The 19516-nt window shown below is 37.0% G+C and overlaps 1 protein-coding gene across 4 annotated transcripts in view; it reads right to left on the reverse strand.

Moving 5' to 3' along the window:
* LOC124182552 (protein rhomboid) overlaps positions 1–19516 on the reverse strand; it is a 122419-nt gene that overhangs the window by 18699 nt on the left and 84204 nt on the right. For all 4 annotated transcript variants that reach the window (XM_046569985.1, XM_046569984.1, XM_046569982.1 and 1 more), the window contains one exon: positions 15326–15597. In XM_046569985.1, the coding sequence (XP_046425941.1) occupies positions 15326–15589 (264 nt within the window). In that variant the 5' untranslated portion in view covers positions 15590–15597. The remainder of the gene's footprint in view (positions 1–15325; positions 15598–19516) is intronic.

A 19516-nucleotide genomic window follows, 5' to 3' on the forward strand; every position in this document is an offset into this window, starting at 1 on the left:
AACTGACTTTTTTTTAACTCTTACATCCTTCGGTAAACTAATTTATAAAACTGTACACCCAAAGTGAGATTTCCCGGATTTTATTAATTCAATGTCACGAGTGAGGAAGGCTGGAATTTCGATAAAAATTTTTTCGTTCTTTCGATGTTTTATAGATAACATTTTAAATCAATTTTTTTTACATCGTACAGCTTTATTGGATTGAAAATTCATCTGAATAATATTGATTGCGTACAAGTGGCATACTTAGATGGTGAATCATCAGATTGCAAATTGGATTCCAACTTTTATTCTCTGAGCTTCCAGGAAAGCTGTGGAATCATTTTCAAAAGAATTGAAGAAAAGTGTGACGCAAGGAACTTTTTTCACGAAAATCAATTTTTCAACGTTACTTGAACCTATGTTGTGAAACTCACTGAATGCATTCAACCCAAACGTAAGGAAGTTACTTTTTTTATGAAATTGTGCAGATACTTGAAATCTTACATCAATTGAAAAGAATTTAAATAATGAGGTCCACTTAAGGATATGTGGGATATACATTCAGCTCAAACATGTGTCGAAACAAAATCATGGCTGAATAAATGTTTAAAAACTATAACCAATTACAAATTTCAGCAAGTACAATAAAATTTAAAGAAGTCCCTGTGATCTAATTGTAAGAAAAATATTTTTAATCACTCGATTTCAACTATAAGCACCATATTTTTACTAGTGTCAGAAAAATCACAATACTTCACGATTTTTTTACAAAAAAAATCATACAGTTCGTTCGACTTTGATGGACAATAGCTCGATTTATTTATAAATGAATACACTACAAATAATGAGATCGATTTTTTGTTGAGCTTGTCGGTTGATGAAAGGAACCTAATACTTACAAACGTTATAACTTACAGATGGCAAGCTTGTGATCCAGCAGTAAATAGGTATGTTATCGTTACCCATAAATTTAATTCAGAGTATCTATGAAACAATTATTCGCATAAAAAATAAGCTATTGTTCATCAGAGTGTGACAAGCCACATGATTTGTTCAGTAAAAACTAATAGAATAATGTTATTTTCTTGAAGTTGTTAACAAAGTCAGTTGTTGGATTTGAAATTCGGCGTATTTAATTTTTTCTGCTGTATTACGAAGGCTTTTTAATCATACGTGGCTATAGATAGCTGTAATGAAACTATCTGAGCCTTTGTTTCATCACATTTTGCGATTCACCGAGGAAGCAATAAGCATCACTTGATTTTGATTTGGAAAATCGGTGGGACGTCTGTATAAAAAAGGAATAGGAGAACACGGAAATAAGACCAAACAACGAAAATAGCACTCTGAAAATCTATCCGATAGGGCAACCACCCCATAGGAATCGAGCCGCCAAAGATTGAAAAATGTACGGATCCAGAGGGACGTCTGGATCGGAGGATATCTTGGAGTGGTTTCGCGACTTCTGGATTGCTTTGGCTGCCTCGTAAGTTTGCTTCGGTGTTATTAGCTTGGATACCCGCGGGGCGGTTGCATGGAAAATAAAATAAACGTTTCTATGTTTAGCGTATCCCAGTTCTGGTAAACATCGGTTGGCAACAGATAACCCCGCCAACCGCCGAGCGGAACAGCTAGTTTGTGCATTTGGGAATTAGGAGCGCATTTAGCCACCTAGTTTTAAGCTTATGCCCTTTCCTGGGCGCTTTCGTATTGTGCCTGTTCGACTCCAGGACTGCCAACTGCTTCTCTAACCCGCTGAACTTCCCGCCCGCAGTCTTTCCGAACGACTCGAAATTACATTATAATATCATCGCGCACAGATCATCTCGCATTATGAGGATATCACTGTTCCAAACTCTCCCGAGAACTTTCTCGACGCTTCTTTTATCACCGCAGACCGTATCGAAATTCTCTCGTCTCCAATTCCTCGCATCGCCAATTTGTATTTAGGTAACCTGCGACGTTTCCGTATTTTATCTGGAGCGAAGGTAACTTTTCCACAAGGTATCGAACCGAACATCGTATGACGTGCGCGGTTGGCTAATGGCATTTGTACTTGTGCAACGTGTATCGAAGGGATGGTTTCTTCTTGCAATTCAATTGGATCACCAGGCAGAGTCAAATGTTTATGAACCTCTGCAGATAATACTGTTGAGGCCCAACCAATAATTATGGCTGTACCCTCTCTATACCGTAACCTACCGACGTGCAATTACGATAAGAGAGCGCACATGCTCATACCATAGCCTTTAAGATCCGTATCGATTTAGATTCAGTTACCATCTTGGTATGCAATGGTCTCGCACAGACAATCTGCATACAACATACCATCTGTCATTTCGCAAGCGAGCTTACGTTTATGTAATGCTATGGAATATATATATATATATCATTTTTATTTCTTTACTTTATATCTTTAATTCCAACTCACGCATAGACCATATGGGTCTACAATCGAAAATCACGGAACTCAGGCTCATGAACCCTCAGTGACCAAACGTAAGGAACGTGAGAAAAGACAAGACGAGCAGTTCACAAAGTATCATTCTTAGAATTCAAATATGCATTCTTGCAACTAACTATCTTGGCAGCACTGCACCGATTGGCCTCTTCAAGACCAATCGTCTTGCACCGACGTAGCCAAAAACCAATCGGGAGTCTCTTCCAAATCTCCCACTATTGAAGATCATTTCGAACCTGACAGATGCAAAAGAGAACAGAACTAGATTAATTGCAGAACCAATTCAAACTTCAGACCATTCAGAACACTTCGAAATCAAAAACGTTCAGAATTATAAATCATTCTGAATCATAGAATATTCACATTCAAAACTTTCGAACTTCAGTACAACTAACCAAGTGAATAACAACACTGTGAAAACCATATCTCAAAAATCGATTTAAAGATCATCTTATTGTTAATAAATGTGTATTTTAAATTAAATTGCTGTGTAAAACGAATCACTTCAGTCACGCATAGTGATAGCTGGCACGACCCAAGACAAAATTCCAAATCGAGACAGGCTGCACGAGAAATTCTAGTAAAACCTCAACACCACAAGATTTCTCCCGACCTTCTTCCCAGAACGTCATAATACTGCAGAAAATAGGTACATGGAAGACGGATGAAATTTGATTTCGATAGGAACAGGAAAAATAAGTCCTAAATTGAATATTGCTAAAACTCGAAGTATTTCAGTTTTTTTTTTTTTTTTTTTTATACCTGAGGTGGAGAAGAAATGCTGCAGAACATAGGTACTAGAATTTTATGTACTTGACAGTTCAGTAGGGCAGGTTATTGGAATCACCAGGGTTCTGCACATAGTACAAATAGCTGAAAAATTATCCCAGAACCAAATAAAATTAAAATATTACATTTTGTATATGTGGCATTCCATATGAAACCGACCGATTTGTGACGTGGACCATTTTCGATTTTGTTGGAAATTGCTTGTTTTTTGTTTTTTTTTTTTTACCTACTGAAAGCAGTCTTTTGGAATTTTTGTAGATTTTTGTAGATTTTTGGAATTGTGATCTCATATTTCCCGCAAATTAATTTTTCAGTTTTTCTGGTATTCCCTCTTTATTCTCTATTTTGAACTACATCTCTCAGTATTATTACAAACTTTCAATAACATTATAGTTTTTGGACTGATAGATCACACTTACACATAAATGGAAAACACTTTTAAATCAATAATGTGGCCAGAGTTTCGTCGGGAATAAAGTCCTATATGTATAACACAGGAATAAATGTCGATTATTCTCTTGTACTATTATCTGAAACGTCGGAGGAATAACATATAAGAATTTTAATAAATGTACGTGTGTAAGTGTATGTGACTTTATCATTTAAATTAGATGGTGAATATCAGATACGGCTGGATCTTTGACTGAACAAAAGATGAAAGATCACAATCAATTATCTTGCGAGAATTTCGAACAACTTAAGACATTAAAAAATGGCCAATGATAAAAATACGTAGTTTCGCTATTTTATTTAGATGACAAACGAATCATAATGATTGCATGATATTTTCTCTCAGAGACGGATGGAATAAGTTACAAACAAATCCTGATAATCAGTTAAAAATCTCGAAAAACGATAATGCATAAAGTATCTTCAGCAAATGATTCGTCAATCACGTTTGAATCAGGAGAGTTAAGATAGCTAAAAAACTTTTAGGAAGCTTGATCGACATACTTTTGAATAAAACAAACCCGAAACGAATTGAACCATTGACTGTCGAAATGTGAATTGTATAGGATGAGAATTAGCTAGATAAAATGTACTATGACTCCATGAAGAATACAAAATTAAAATTTGAAAGCATAGTTACACGTGGATTTTATTCATTTGCCAATATCAGGATTCGAATATAAATTACGAAGCGAGTCCGTTTAAAGATCTGTGAGCAGAATCCTGATACCTATAATTTTTCATCTAAACTATGGCATTATCGTAAAGTGATCGGGATCTATATTACACAGGGTGGCAAATTTTTTAAAGACTAGGGGCGCCAAAATTATGAATCGACCCTGTACGTGGATGAACATTTGTATCTGTGCACGAGATTGTTGTTTTTTCCTTGTTCATATTAATCATGTACATTTTTAAACATGTCAAACGTTCCTGTAGCAAAAATAAATATGAAATATGACCAGTTTTATCATACACAGGTATTTTAAGATTGAAAAACAACCAGATATTTTGCCGTAACTTCCGTACGGCTCTAATCATGAAGAATTTCACCTCCCTGGTATTCTGTTTACATAATACGAAGACTTTTTTCCAAAATCACAAAAGCATTCCAACGCGACAGCAGGCGAGGGTAGGAAAACAAACAGTGAAAGAAACAAACCAACAAAGTGCGCAGGGTACCCAGATACAAAAGACGGCGTAGTCGTTTTGCGCTTAGTACTTTCGCGGCGTTGTTCACTTGTTATTCATGGTCGACGGTGAATCTAACTTGCAAATGACGGTTAAACCTGCCGTTAAGTGGAGCCCTGGCTTATCCATTCTGTACTTTTTTACCGCTAGTCTTAATTGTTATCGTCAAATGTCTTTAGCACGACTCTTGGCCCCCGCGATTATTATCGTTGTGACTACCTTTTCCCTCTCACAGGTTATGGGATACTGTTGTAGCGTGGCCATAGTGTACCTTGATGTATGTCCCCAATTCGGAGGAGTAGTAACATCTGTGGGCAGAAGGCGGCAGTTTGTTGTGAATAGTCATGTACACTAATATTCGTCAACTCCTGAGAGGTACATCGACCGAAATCATGTAAGAATTATGAAAAAACAATCCGAACCTTGGGGTTCCTAATGCTCCTCGAAAAATCAGTGAGAGAGTGAATAAACAATTAGTTTCAGTGTAATCGTCGTACAGTGAACACACCTGTATTCTTCATTGTCCTAATTCGGGATAATGTATCGGACCATCAAGTTTTTATAGATATATATATATATATGTATATATATTGTGACGTGGATTTTTCCGGCCCCTCGGTCACTCGGAGCAAATGACCGAGAACTTACCGCGTGCAGAAGAATTCGGCGTCCACGATGTACCCTGGACCTAAAAACATCATCGCGAAGTTGTGTTGGGCGCCTGGCGTGATCAACACGCCTTGAAATCGTTGCTGCGCTATTAGCCCGGTCAATCTAGACGTAAAAATAGTGGTCAAATAGCCAAAATTGGGGGAAAGCTGAATTTTTGTGGAGAGCTTGGGTTCACCATTAGAAAGAAAGTTTCAAAAGTCCCTATTAATCCCATGTGCGCTGCAAAAGTTATTCGGGGTCAAAGGTCAAAATTTGAGGTTTTGTGGATTTTTTTCGAAAACGGTGAGTTTTATCGAAAAAGTACCTTAAACCAAAGTTGTGGATCCTCAAATTATCTACAAAAATGGTCCTTATAATTTTGTTTCCAAGAGTCACCATTTCTGAGATTTCGCGATTGTAAAAGTCACGTTATACGTGATATGCACACTTTTCCACGCCACCTGTGAAGTACTGTACTTGACGCATTTTTTTTTACGTGGTTTCCACAGTAGGCCTCTTCGACGACCTATTATAATGTAATTTTCAGGGACAATACTTTTTTGAATGAATAATGAATATTGATATTGATATTGGATATTGACTTTAATTGTAGTTTTGATTTTTTTCACATTTTAATCTGATTCATACTCTTCAACGTCTACTTCAACAGTCATGTCTTGTTCGATTTCTTCTTATTCTTCCCCTTCTTCTCGCTGGATGTTCATCAATTCTTCAAATGCAGATGAACCAGTCGTCTCTTCATCAAAATCACTTGAATCTTCCTCTATCGTATTTAATTGGACATTCGAACAAGACTGACCTTGGCAATTGGTACATGCTGAAGAACACAGTAATCCTACTTTTTTGCAGCCACATTTGCCACTGCAACCCTTTTTGCAATTGCAAGAAATAGAATTAAGGAGTTTTTCTGGAGCGGGTGGCAGTAAACTTTGAATCGGTTCCAAAGTATTATCTATGAATTTCCAACCCCAGTCTTCTGGGTTTAGTTGATTGCCTAGCCATGTCTGAAAATGATAGAATAATCGATACAAGTGTTGAATAGCAGATGCCGATGTTGGGGGAGACATGATAATTGTACTTGCTTCTTGTGTCGAGTATTTTTGACAAAGGTTAAATATCGGTATTCATCTAGACAATCAATTTTTTTTGGAGCTCCATAAACAGCAAGGAGTAAGCGAATTCCTGCTGTGATTATTGTTTGCGAAGAAGAATCAGTTTCTTTAAATACTTTTGCGCAGTCAATCAAATCTTTTTTCTCGAATATTTTTACTACTGAAGTTTTGCTCTTTCTATACATTGCTGATGTAGTATTTGTATTATAGTTGTTGTTCTTGTAGTGATGTAGCTACGTAGATAGACTGCAATATTTGTAGTGAAACATGCTCAAAATGACGCAGACGTCCTTATAATTGAAACAGCAATAGAAAAATATAATGCAACAAACACAATAATTGTAGTTGGTGAAGATGTTGATTTGTTAATACTACTCACTGCAAAGATTCCTATTGATTAAATTATTTACTTTCTGAAACCTAGAAAAGCTCAACGGCGAACAGAAATATATTCTTCACAAAGTTAATCTGTTTATCCAAAATACCAAAAGCATATTTTATTTTTACATGCAATAACCGGCTGCGATACTACATCAACAATGTATGGAAAGGGCAAAACCATGAGTACCGGTAATAAAATTATTCGAAAAAAAAGATTTGATTGATTGCACAAAAGTATTTAAAGAAACTGATTCTTCTCCGCAAACAATAATCACAGCAGGAATTAGCTTTCTCCTTGCTGTTTATGGAGCTCCAAAAACAATTGATTGCCTAGATAAATACTGATATTCAACCTTTGTCAAAAATACTCGACACAAGAAGCAAGTACAATTATCAAGTCTCCCCCAACATCGGCATCTGCTATTCAACACTTGTATCGATTATTCTATCATTTTCAGACATGGCTAGGCAATCAACTAAACCCAGAAGACTGGGGTTGGAAATTCATAGATAATACTTTGGAACCGATTCAAAGTTTACTGCCACCCGCTCCAGAAAAACTCCTTAATTCTATTTCTTGCAATTGCAAAAAAGGTTGCAGTGGCAAATGTGGCTGCAAAAAAATAGGATTACTGTGTTCTCCAGCATGTACCAATTGCCAAGGTCAGTCTTGTTCGAATGTCCAATTAAATACGACAGAGGAAGATTCAAGTGATTTTGATGAAGAGACGGCTGGTTCATCTGCATTTGAAGAATTGATGAACATCCAGCAAGAGGAAGGGGAAGAATGAGAAGAAATCGAACAAGACATGACTGTTGAAGTAGACGTTGAAGAGTATGAATCAGATTAAAATATGAAAAAAATCAAAACTACAATTAAAGTCAATATCCAATATCAATATCAATATTCATTATTCATTCAAAAAAGTATTGTCCCTGAAAATTACATTATAATAGGTCGTGGAAGAGGCCTACTGTGGAAACCACGTAAAAAAAAATGCGTCGAGTACAGTACTTCACAGGTGGCGTGGAAAAGTGTGCATATCACGTATAACGTGACTTTTACAATCGCGAAATCTCAGAAATGGTGACTCTTGGAAAAAAAATTATGAGGACCATTTTTGTAGATAATTTGAGGATGCACAACTTTGGTTTGAGGTACTTTTTCGATAAAACTCACCGTTTTCGAAAAAAATCCAAAAAACCTCAAATTTTGACCTTTGACCCTGAATAACTTTTGTAGCGCACATGGGATTAATAGGGACTTTTGAAATTTTCTTTCTAATGGTGAACCCAAGCTCTCCACAAAAATTCAGCTTTCCCCCAATTTCGGCTATTTGACCACTATTTTTATGTCTAGACTGACCGGGATACACCAACACGTTATTTTACTAAGCAAAGGTAAAATCAAACTAATATATTTTCTGTCAACGATAATACAAACAAAAAAAAAATAAAAAAATACTAATTCAAACGTCACCCGTTGCGACTCAAAATACAAAACGGGAAATAATACTTCAACGGTTGATCTTCGCGATCCAAAATGCCAAACAACTCTCATTTACAACTTATCATCACGCATCCTAACTCAACCTTCTCCGCGACGTCTGAACACGGTTCGCGAGTTCGAACGCTTCCCCTTCGACGATTCGCGACCTCCACGAGAAGTGACACGTTATCTTGATGGATTTGACGTGACTCCGTGCAACGGAATTCGGTTACACTCAATTCGAAACAGCCTTGCCTCGACTCAAACCCGTGACGCTACTCGACCAGCTCGGTCACTCAAAAGTGGCTCTGCGTTATTACGCACAACTCAGGCTACGGTCACCAAGCAGATTTATCGGCTAAAGAATTTCGAGTACTTTCGATAGCGCAAAACCTCGATGGCTATCCGTTTCTCGGCAAGCCGTTATTTAATGCCTCTCGAAATTCTCTCGCAAGAATATTAGCAGCGCTTAACGCTCCCCAGCCAGAAGACGAAATCTCCCACTCCCTCGTGACACTTAACTAACGCAACTCAACGAAACCTTCTCGCGCAACAATCAAAACCCCTGAACTAGCAAAACTCAACGACACCTCCCTGATCAGTCGCCAGAACTACAGTGATCTTTCTGATCGCCGATCGGCCGCAACGCCGATCCCGTCACGCTAATCCCCTCGTGACGTCATGACCCTAAGAATGCGCAACGATCGATCCGTCATCGATTTCGTAGTTTGCGCAACTTGACGCGCACCTGTCGTCGCTTCGCGGCGCAGAACTTAACGCTAGATCGCGATGTCGTCTTCCGCGCAGCTCTACGGTGTCCTGGGATTGGGCGGGGTGGTGCTCCCTCGTCGCTAGCCGGTCTCTCGCGGTTGCCTTGGTCAGGTGGTGGCGGGGTGAGCGGGGAGGTTGCAGCGCGCTGGCCGCCAGCGGGAATCGCGTCCGTCTTGGATTCCCGCGCTGCAGGGATCTGCGTTGTCTCCCCCTCCGCAGCCTCGGCATCCTTCACGCAAGATCTCCACGGTTTCGCCTCGCCTCGAAATATCCTCGGCGTCGGAGTTGGTCGCTGGCCTGTGGCCGGTGTACTCAAAAAAAATAAAAAAAATAAAAAAAAAACCTGCAACATCTTAATCGTGATTCGCTATCGCGTCCCTGTCGAAGCTCGGATGCGTGACTCCAGTTCTGGCGCTCTTCTATTATTATCTCGCGACCCGATCTCAGAAACTCTTATCCCTGGGTTTCGCCCAACGTTCAGGGAGCATCTTGTAGCGGGCATGCCTAAACGAAATGCCACGTTACAATATATGTGACACTTCGAGTCAACGGGGAGTTCGATTGTATACGAATTATATGACAATGTCTCCCATTCTCTAGTGTTGGTATATTCGTACAGAATTGAGACTCGAATTTTGTTTCAAGACCAAAAAAAAGTTAGTTAAAAGTGTATAGCATTAATGAATATTACTGTAGAATAAACTAGTAAGTCAAAGATTTATTTGCTATGTGAAAGCAACGTATATAGTGATTATAAGACTACAGCTTCCTAGATTAAATGTTTCAGGATTTCATCCACGAATTGGACCGGGTAATAAACAGTTTTTCGGAAATTCATTCGTAACATTAGATATAAGCATAATCTCTGATTATGGACAGATTGCCTTTTACGGATTTGAGTCTCGTGTACCTAATTAGGATGCATGAGCATCGTATACCGTGGAATACTGTTCCCATACACAGTGAGCTGGTTTTCTCACTATTTTTTTTATAGATCATTATGCGAGACAAGAAAACACCGAGAGGATGTTTTTTTCTTGCCCAAGTGCGGTAATGGAACCAAATGCCTCAGGATGAATCACTCGAACAACAAAAAACCAAACAAAAATAAATCGAACTAAAGTCATCCAAGAAAAAATAACCCATAACTAAACCAACTCAAAATAAAGATAGCCCATGAGCACAAATTGTTGTTGACAGCTTAGGTGAAATCGCGAGAATGTAACTCGAACAATGTAATGAACATTGGATACTAATGATGATTATTGATTTTATTATGAATTGTTAATATTTTCACAACACAAAACTTGAATATAATCATAAGTTACGTGAAATACCACGTAAATAATGCATTGTGTCAGGCGACTTAATCTCACTTAACGTTCTCACTAATTGATATCATAGCATTAACATGTGTATGAATTGTCCTTATTTAACAAAATATGTAAACAGATAATAAATAATTGTACAAGAATAATATAACTCCGCAATAATAACCCATGACATTCGACAGTGATTTAAATACAAACGCATGAACTGAAATATTAATGGTAATTATAGTTTTGATAGATTGTTATTATGACATTTGGAATGTAATGCAATTCAATTTGATTTGATTTTTTTCACTACTTACTTACATTTGTTTCGATTTAATTTAATTGAATTCAATGTTTCGATAATTTTTCACTGCATATTCAAATGAATGCCAAATAATACATACATTTTTTGTACGGGTTATTTTCGTCCAGGATAATTGTTATCTTGGTTTACTTTTGTCACGGATTACTTTATTTTTGGGCTATTCTTGTTCAGGTTATTTTAATATTGTTATTGACCTGGGTTGTATTTGTCATGGGTTATTTTATTTTTTTATTTTTGCGTTTTTTCGCTTCGGATAAATTATAAGGGGTTATTTTTGTGTGGGTTATTTTTTTCACCCAGAACATTAAAAGTGGTCACTCCCCCCATTCGTTGCGGAAGGTGTATGATGTTGCCTGGGTGTCGTATGGGGAATACCCGGGTAGACGAACGGTACCCGAAATTTGGTGACCAGCTGAGTCACGTACGTTGGCATTGGTCAGTTTTACCTCTGTCAAGAAAGTTATTTTCTCGGGGAACAATGAAGTACCCTTTGGGTTCTTCCATATCTTAAGGAAGTTTTCTACTTTGCTGGGCCAAAAAATGTTCGGTTCTTCACCAATTTTTTCTGCGGAAAATATTGAATACAGACTGTTGATATCTGGTATATTTACTAAGCGGTTTTTATTCAACATGTTAGTAGTTTTTCAAATTCGACAGAACATGGTACTGGGAGTGGATGTAGCCACGCATGTCGGTGCGTCGGCGATAATATTCTACGCTTGCGAAAGTCGTTTATCGTGGACAGGTGATCTCAAGCTAAAAAATCGAACACAATTTTACTTTGTACAATATTATGTACAAGTTGAACTAGAATAAAGAAAAAAAAATGGAAAAATAACATAATATTGAGCAATCAAAGGGGAAGTTGAGTTTTTAACGAAAAGTTTTTCAATTTTTTGCTCATAAAATAAAAACGTTTGAATATTTTTGGATAATTCTAGTCCTACTAATTAAGGCCTTTGTTGTACACGTGTCTGCCGAATCTCATACGATTGCTCATCTAGGACGTGTAGGAGCACCTCCGCAAACTCAGAGAACATGGTTTTGTTACTTCATCCAGACTTTAGATTTTTCTTCATCCAGACCTTATACCCTGCATCTTCTTTTTATTATCACCTCACTGCCTCAGTTTCCATACCGCATCAGCAGAATGCTCCCTCAACTAGTAAACTGCAACTAGCCAGTCTCTTGCATCCTTCCCTCCAAATACTCACTGTCAAGTCATCTTTAATTCGAGCAACGTCCAAATTCACCTCTCTTCCCTTTTACCTCCTCCACATTTTCTCACTGTAATCTCCTTATCTTTGACAATCAATCAATTATATACTCAAACATTTAACTCCTCATTACAAGTTTCTCTCATTTCCTCTGATCCTTGATATGTGCGCGTAGTCGACGGGCTACCAACTCGAAATGGGCCGTAATAATATCATGGCTGGGTGTAGATGCGGTCATCGATAGCCGCTCTTCGTGATCACAATCATCCACCCGTAAGAGTTTTGAAGAAACGTGTTTAAAGTTAATCTGTACTTTGTGTACGAATAAAATGAAAAGTGTCACACTTACAAGTAATCTGCTATGCCAGGACCATAGATATTACGCCTTCCTCTTCCTCAAAACGTTCTTAAGCATTCCTTGCTCCGGTTTTCGGGCCAATCTTGCCTCTTTTGATGCAGTGGAATGTACGACGGCAAGTTTTTTCACGCGCTCCATGTCCCTTTTGTTAGTTATTATTTTTGCTTGGGGTCCAATTATGAAATTTGCTGGGTTTATTCTTAAGCATTGGCTCTTTCCAATACAGAAACATCAAAAACTTTTTCTTTTCTGGCCCAACATAAGTAGAAACCACCCTTGACGGTGAAGATATCGTGAATTTAAAATTAATGTTTCTATCTATATCAAGACACTCAGAAGATCTACATTGGGGAAAAAATAGCGAAACGCAGGTTCGAGCCGAGTCAGTCTCTTTACCGTAAAGCCAATGTTATTACAATATTGACAATATTACTCGCATATTCTCTCTTTTCACGTTTAACTGTGACATTCGGGGATTTCATTTAGAATAAGGGTTTAAATAGTCTACATTTAAAATTGATTTTATTGCAATCAGTAACCTGAGAGAAAAGTTACATCAATTTTTGTATTCTGATCTCGTTGAACGAAATGGTCAGTTTGCTCGAGAACTTTTGTTTCCGTATGAAATTAACTAATTTTTTGTTGTCTTCAGACCACTTTTGGTAGAAAATTATTTGGTACATGAATAAAGGAACTAGCATTTGGATTTGGTCTAAAAAAACACGTCGATTTTCAATATTTTTGTTAGGCGGGTATTAGAAGGACAAAATGGAATTTTTTACACACAGTTAGTACAAAGCTTCATGGAGCTTTATTTTTTTTCGTCAAATAATATCAATTGACAACGAACTAATTGTTGGTAAAAAAAATTTGTACGTTGCGGTGTGTTCCAACAATTTGGATCGAGTCTGAAAATCTATTTTTCCGATTGACGTAACATTTAGGCAGGTCCTTGATTATAACATATTGAATCCGCAATTTTGTATTTTTTCAAAACTGAGCTCAGATTCGTAATCAGCGACCCCGAAAACCCTAGGAACGAAGTTTTTGCGCCAAATGACCTTTTTTTCAATGATTTCATCCGGCATTTTTAATTTTCCATGATTTTCGAAATTCAAACACTGAATCAAGGTTATATCCAAAGTTGAACCCAAGATATAACAATTAGCTCGATAAATCAAGCAAGAAACCATTATTTGATTTTTACGTAACATTTCACCCTTTTCGAGCCTCCATTTTGCAAACAATTGATGAAAAAAAATTCCTAACCAATAGACTTTTGAAGTACAGATAAAAATTCCACGATTTTTGCAGAAAAGAGTCCGATTTGAGTATTACAAAGGTTCGATATGAATAGTTTTTCAAACAACTACACCGAAATTTCGCTGTTTTTTTTTTTTTGTTTGCAAATTTTCCATAGAAAATCTAATTTTCATGGCTTCTAACCTCGATATTCTGAAAGAGCACCCCTGAAAATAGTCGGGTACGAATTTTTATTAAAATCCCATTGTCCTAGCGTTGTTGGCAATCGGTCAAACATGACTATATAAAAAGTATCATTTCGGGCGTTAATGGGTTAAGATAAATATCATTGATTCGATAATTTGTAAAGGCACAAAAATGTCCGAAGTGGCATCAAATTATTCGAATCCGATAGCTCGAAAAATGGAAATTCTTCACTTGTAAGCAAAAACATCCTCCCCCCCCCCCCCTAGGTTTTCACTCCGAAAAATGCGAATAAATAATAATTAATATGAAAATATCCTAAAAGTACAGAGATCGATGAATTCGTACCGATTTATTCTTCGGAAAATTAGGGCACTCTTATCGCTAGAAATTACCCCTAATGTAATAAATATTTTAATTTATTTCCTTTGACTAGCGTTCTACTCTTTTGCTGACCAATATGATACTCAAAGTCCATCCGTATTCAGTTTCGTATCTGATGGGTGGATTTTTTCATTTGGGGTTGATTAAATTTTGTTGTTCGGGGATATTGTATCAAACTTACATCGATAAAAAATCTTTTTTCTGCCGCTTCTACCGGTACTAATTGTGTTTATTTTGCGTCAGAGCCTTGAGGGTGATTTTTTCTATTAGAGAGATAGTTACATTAAATACGCAAATATATCTTTTGTTAAAGCACAAAAAAGTGACAAATTTCTGTTGCATCCCCATTATGATACTACAATGCATCCGCATCCGCTGACCATGGATATCCCGTAAGGAGTTCGAGCATCAAAATTGCGGTTAGAGTACAAAAACAATACCAAATATCGGTATTTGTGTCATTGCGATATCTGAATTTCTTCGCCATCAAATTTTTGCTGTCGGTCCAGCTTTTCCTAAACCTAGGTTGACCACACATCGAGTATCTCACAAGGAGTTGGAGCACCGCAATCACCACAATAGCACCAAATTATAGTTTGGGTGTCATTTCGAAAAAATGCTGTGTTTAGTCTAAGCTTAGAGACATCTCACTGTTGGGCAAGCAAAAAGTTTCACATTTAACCAAGTTATTTCTACACTTCCTGTTCTTCGGTTTATCACCATATGATTCAGAAATTTGTGTGGGCGAATAATAATAATCTCAAAAACATTCATGGTTGATATATTGTTCGAGTCATAACTTTAAGCGAGAAAAGATTGAAAACATATAACGCTCTGTTTTATGTCATCCATTTCCACATCGACAGAATGGGTAAAGAAAAGGATGGTAGTTTCTACTCTAATATATTTGGCGCAAGGTTTTTTCACCAGAGATGCTTTTAGGGGATTTCCTATGGTACTCTCTAAGGCTCGTCATCTCACCTCGATTATGCTGACGCAGATCATCAGATAAGGCAACCGTATTCGGAGCTTTGGCTTATTCGGGGGTTTCGAGTGCCTCGGGCTCAGTGTGGGGGTCAGATTCTCCTCCTGGACTTTTGTGTACCCTCTCGCGGAAGTCAGGATTTCTCGCTCATCCGATGAGAAGGGCGGCCCGCCATCCGGATATTTAGATTCCGTCAAATCCGGCGACGAGATGACGGACAGTGTCGGGGAACACTCGAGAAGGGCTGCCTCGGCATCCATTGTGCTGCCTGGAAAAAGGCAAGGCAGGGAAAATTTATCGCACTGCACCGCTTTGAGTTGGTTGTAAGTACAAGAACAGACACGAGACGCGCGGTGTCTCGAGGATTTTCACTGACACATTTCAGAGACAGTCTTCATACACCTGAAAATCCACGAAAAAGTAAAGAACGTGGAAAAAAGATTCAAATTATTTCGCAACTCCACTGCAACTTAGAAATATGCACTTAGCACTTACAAGAATTTTATAAACGGTTTTTCGTATAACGATATCTTTCGGACTTATATTTCAAATCGGAGATTAAAATGTGAGATTCAAGTTGGTGGGTAGAATATAGAAGGTCTAACAGTGAAAAAAATTATCCGAAGTCTTTTTTGAAGGTTCTTTTCAAATGTGAACTTGACTCTAATATCATTGTTATCCCAGGTCAGAAAACAATAACGAAACAAGAACACAAAAAGCAAATTGTGCATTGTTAAGGAGAATTAATAATCCACAAATTCAATCAAGTTTAATTCCAATATAAGATGATCTTTCTATTAAAGTTCAAAGTTACTGGCCATTTTCTAGTTTTAAATCGTGCTATTTAATCCTTCTTTTATATGTAATTAAGGGGGCAAGTGTGCCGAAAATTGATTCTTGTCACCAACTTTAACACGAGACTGGCACACATCGAGAATTAAGAAAATTTTTGTATTCGTAAGCTACGCAGATCTTTCATAAAATACTAGAATAGAAAATACTGTGTTTTACCAAACAGCTTGAATATTAATGCGTAACAATCTACTGAATTTGTTTTATTTCACTCTACGACAGTTCATCTATCCGAGGACTATTTTTCAAAAAGTTACGGAAACGCTTATTTTAACATTTTGACAGCATTGAATATCAAAATTTACAACATTACACCGATATGGATTAGGATTCGCAAATGGTAATATTGAATTTGAAATAAGTTATAGTAGAGTGATAGCCAAGGGATCTACCAGATTTCCAATCATTTTAATGTGAATTAAAATGAAGTATTGACATCTAAGCTTTTGTTTATAGTGTCAGTATTTTCTACATTTGCAGTATTCATAAAGAGATCTTCCAAGCTTACGAAAAATTACAATCCAATGCATACTCCATACACAACAGTTTACTGTTACAGCGGAAGAAAAATTATTTCTGTTCTTCAAACATTCTATATACTTGTAAAAATATTGTGTATCAATCCAAAAAGCGTATTAGAGAAGAATTGAAGTCTTAGATTGCAAATTTGGTAAATAAAGTTTGTTAAATCAACCGATCTCATCTTCTTTGTGTGATTCCCGAAAATGTTGTTTAACTTCAACAAAACTCTACAAAAACTTTCGAAATATTAAACCGTAGCAAAAAATGATTTTGCGAGGATTTCCTGGAATTGAGTCACTTGGAGTTATTCCTCGTTAAGTCTCTTCAAGATATTCTCGATTGCTCAAATTTACAATTTACGAATAGAAGTTAACTACGGGTGGAATTTTCAAAACTCAACGAACCAACAAGACTTGGTAGGAGAGATATCCATCTTCCAACCATCACAACGTTACATTTTTTCTCGATTCAATACTTTTTATCCGACTGTAGTTAAGCCTAATACTTGTTAGGAGAAGGGCGGAAATATAATATGGATCAAGTGCAAATATTCGAGGGCTCAAAAGTAAACGATGTTTCATCTTTTTTCCCTCTTGAAGCTCCTAGCCGGTAGGATTTTATTCTACATGGTCTATAAAGATTGAATTCTCCAAGTTTTGAGCACCCCAGTGAAAAATTTGCTACAGTCGCCTAGTTGTTAGTTTCTGATTTAAAAGACAATAGAAGGAAAGGCTATAAGCTTTCCTCCACTCTGTGTAACTTTGTTACAAAAAATCGTACGGTAAAGCATAACGGAACTCTGCACTCAGAAGTTCAATAATTCGTATTGAAATTCGTTTGACATAAAGAGCAGAATTAAATGTTTCGAATAAATTTATCGTAAAAGTTGCACGCTGCTGAAGTGAAACGCTTCTTTTATACGAGAACTTTTTGACAGAAATTTTGATAATGTGTTGAAAGAAAAAGCAAAAATGACGAATTTTGAAGAAAAAATTTCAAATCCCCGACTTCACTTTTCTATGAATGTTACTTTTTACAGTTTATCTCCCGCTTCGTCAACGCAAAGTTAAGCGTGAAATGGGGAATAAAAATAGGCGCGATTGTTTCCCGTATTTTATTTAAATCTGGAAATGATGTGCCGATTCCGTCGTCTTTTAGAGTCTTAGTTCAGATTTCCAGCGACTGAATTTGTCGAGAAATGCCTCTCTATAAAGCTCTGGTGTAAATTTGATTTACGCATTACTTTTCCGTCTTTTGTTTCGCGTGCGAGCCCGAAAGCGCTAACTGATTGGCTTTCAAGAACCTTGCTTGAGAATTATGCATGTGGCTTTGAAATTTAAACATTCTTTCAATTTTCCAAAAACTTTATTCGTTCATCATTTTACAAGTAGTTTTCTCCAATATAAAAGTCATTCATAAGGGATGAAATGTATATTTCTCGAGTTTTCCTTAAAGTTGAGTATTAAGAGATAGATAGATCGATTTGTTAGCCTTGGGACAAGTCCCCTCGTCAAAGATGAAGTGCAGCCCATAAACAAGGTAAACAGCTGTTGACAGTAATAGGAGCACACCCGTCAGAGTACCTGATAAGAGTAGAATATTGCATGGCTTCGGTATGCAGACCGATGAGAGATGTTGTAACGACCCGATCGCTGGCTAGATAACATTATAGTTTTTTCACGTGGTACTTTTATTTCTCGGACCTCTTAAATCCCAGATAGTTTTAATTGCCGTGTCGCGGATTTCGATTGATATCTCTCTCCAGATATTCGCTGGTAGAGACTGTTCGAGCATCCCTTGCACTAACAATAAGTTTTATCCGTCTCCCGGAATAAGGAAATTTCACAGTAGAACGATTTAGACTTATTAAGGTTTGTCTGTTTGTCGAAAGAATTTTTTACTCTGAAATTATTCAGAGTCAGCTTTCGTCAATACTAATTAAATTGCAGTGAAACAATTGATATACCGGTTGTTGGTCACAATTGCACTGGTCGTGTTGCGATGTGTGCTCCGTTTACCAGTCTTCACGGACCAATGCCAAAGTCACATTGCCAAAGACTTGTGCCGAAGTGAGATCTCGTTTTCAATACTCACTGGATCTAGCGGTCGGTATTATTTGTATTGAATTAACATAATATGAAAGCCGATAGTCGGCAGTGAATATTGTTGTACATGATTTGCAAAGAAATATCTGGAGATCATCACACTAAGAGAAATTTTTAGTTCCGATTACCGCTCAGTCCTTAACTATTTTCATTTTTGACCACAATCAAAAAATATAGTTCTAGATACAAAATGAAAATTAGTTTTGTAGCTGGTACCAGAAAATCTAGTATCCGTTACTATTCTTTCTCATTACGATCGCTGTTACTATATTTTCTTGTAACTGTTGCGAGAATTTAATGCTTGTGCAACAATAAATTGATATTAAAGCCTTGTTTAACTAAAAAAGTATAGTAAACTGAACAAACTGAAAATTTGCGTTGCAGTTACCAAAAAAGGATCTACGATAGCGCACAATGGTTACGTGTACCTCGTTTTTCGTAATTCCAACAATATTCAAACAGTTTTTTTGCCAATACCTGTTTTTCTGAATTTTTCTAGTTACTATAACAAATGAAATTTTTCTCAATGCAGCAACTTTGTATTGACGCGGCTAAGTGCCTGGGTATGAATCGAGGTATTGTGAAACTACACCTGGCAATAGTATTTACCTCGCAATGAAATAACGTAGTAGTCGACCGTATCGAAACGATATTTGTGATTTTATTAGGAGAATGTGATTCATAGTAAAAAATCTGAGATTTATTCAA

The sequence above is a fragment of the Neodiprion fabricii genome, chromosome 5, assembly GCF_021155785.1.
Source record: "Neodiprion fabricii isolate iyNeoFabr1 chromosome 5, iyNeoFabr1.1, whole genome shotgun sequence".
In the NCBI taxonomy this organism is placed as follows: domain Eukaryota; kingdom Metazoa; phylum Arthropoda; class Insecta; order Hymenoptera; family Diprionidae; genus Neodiprion; species Neodiprion fabricii.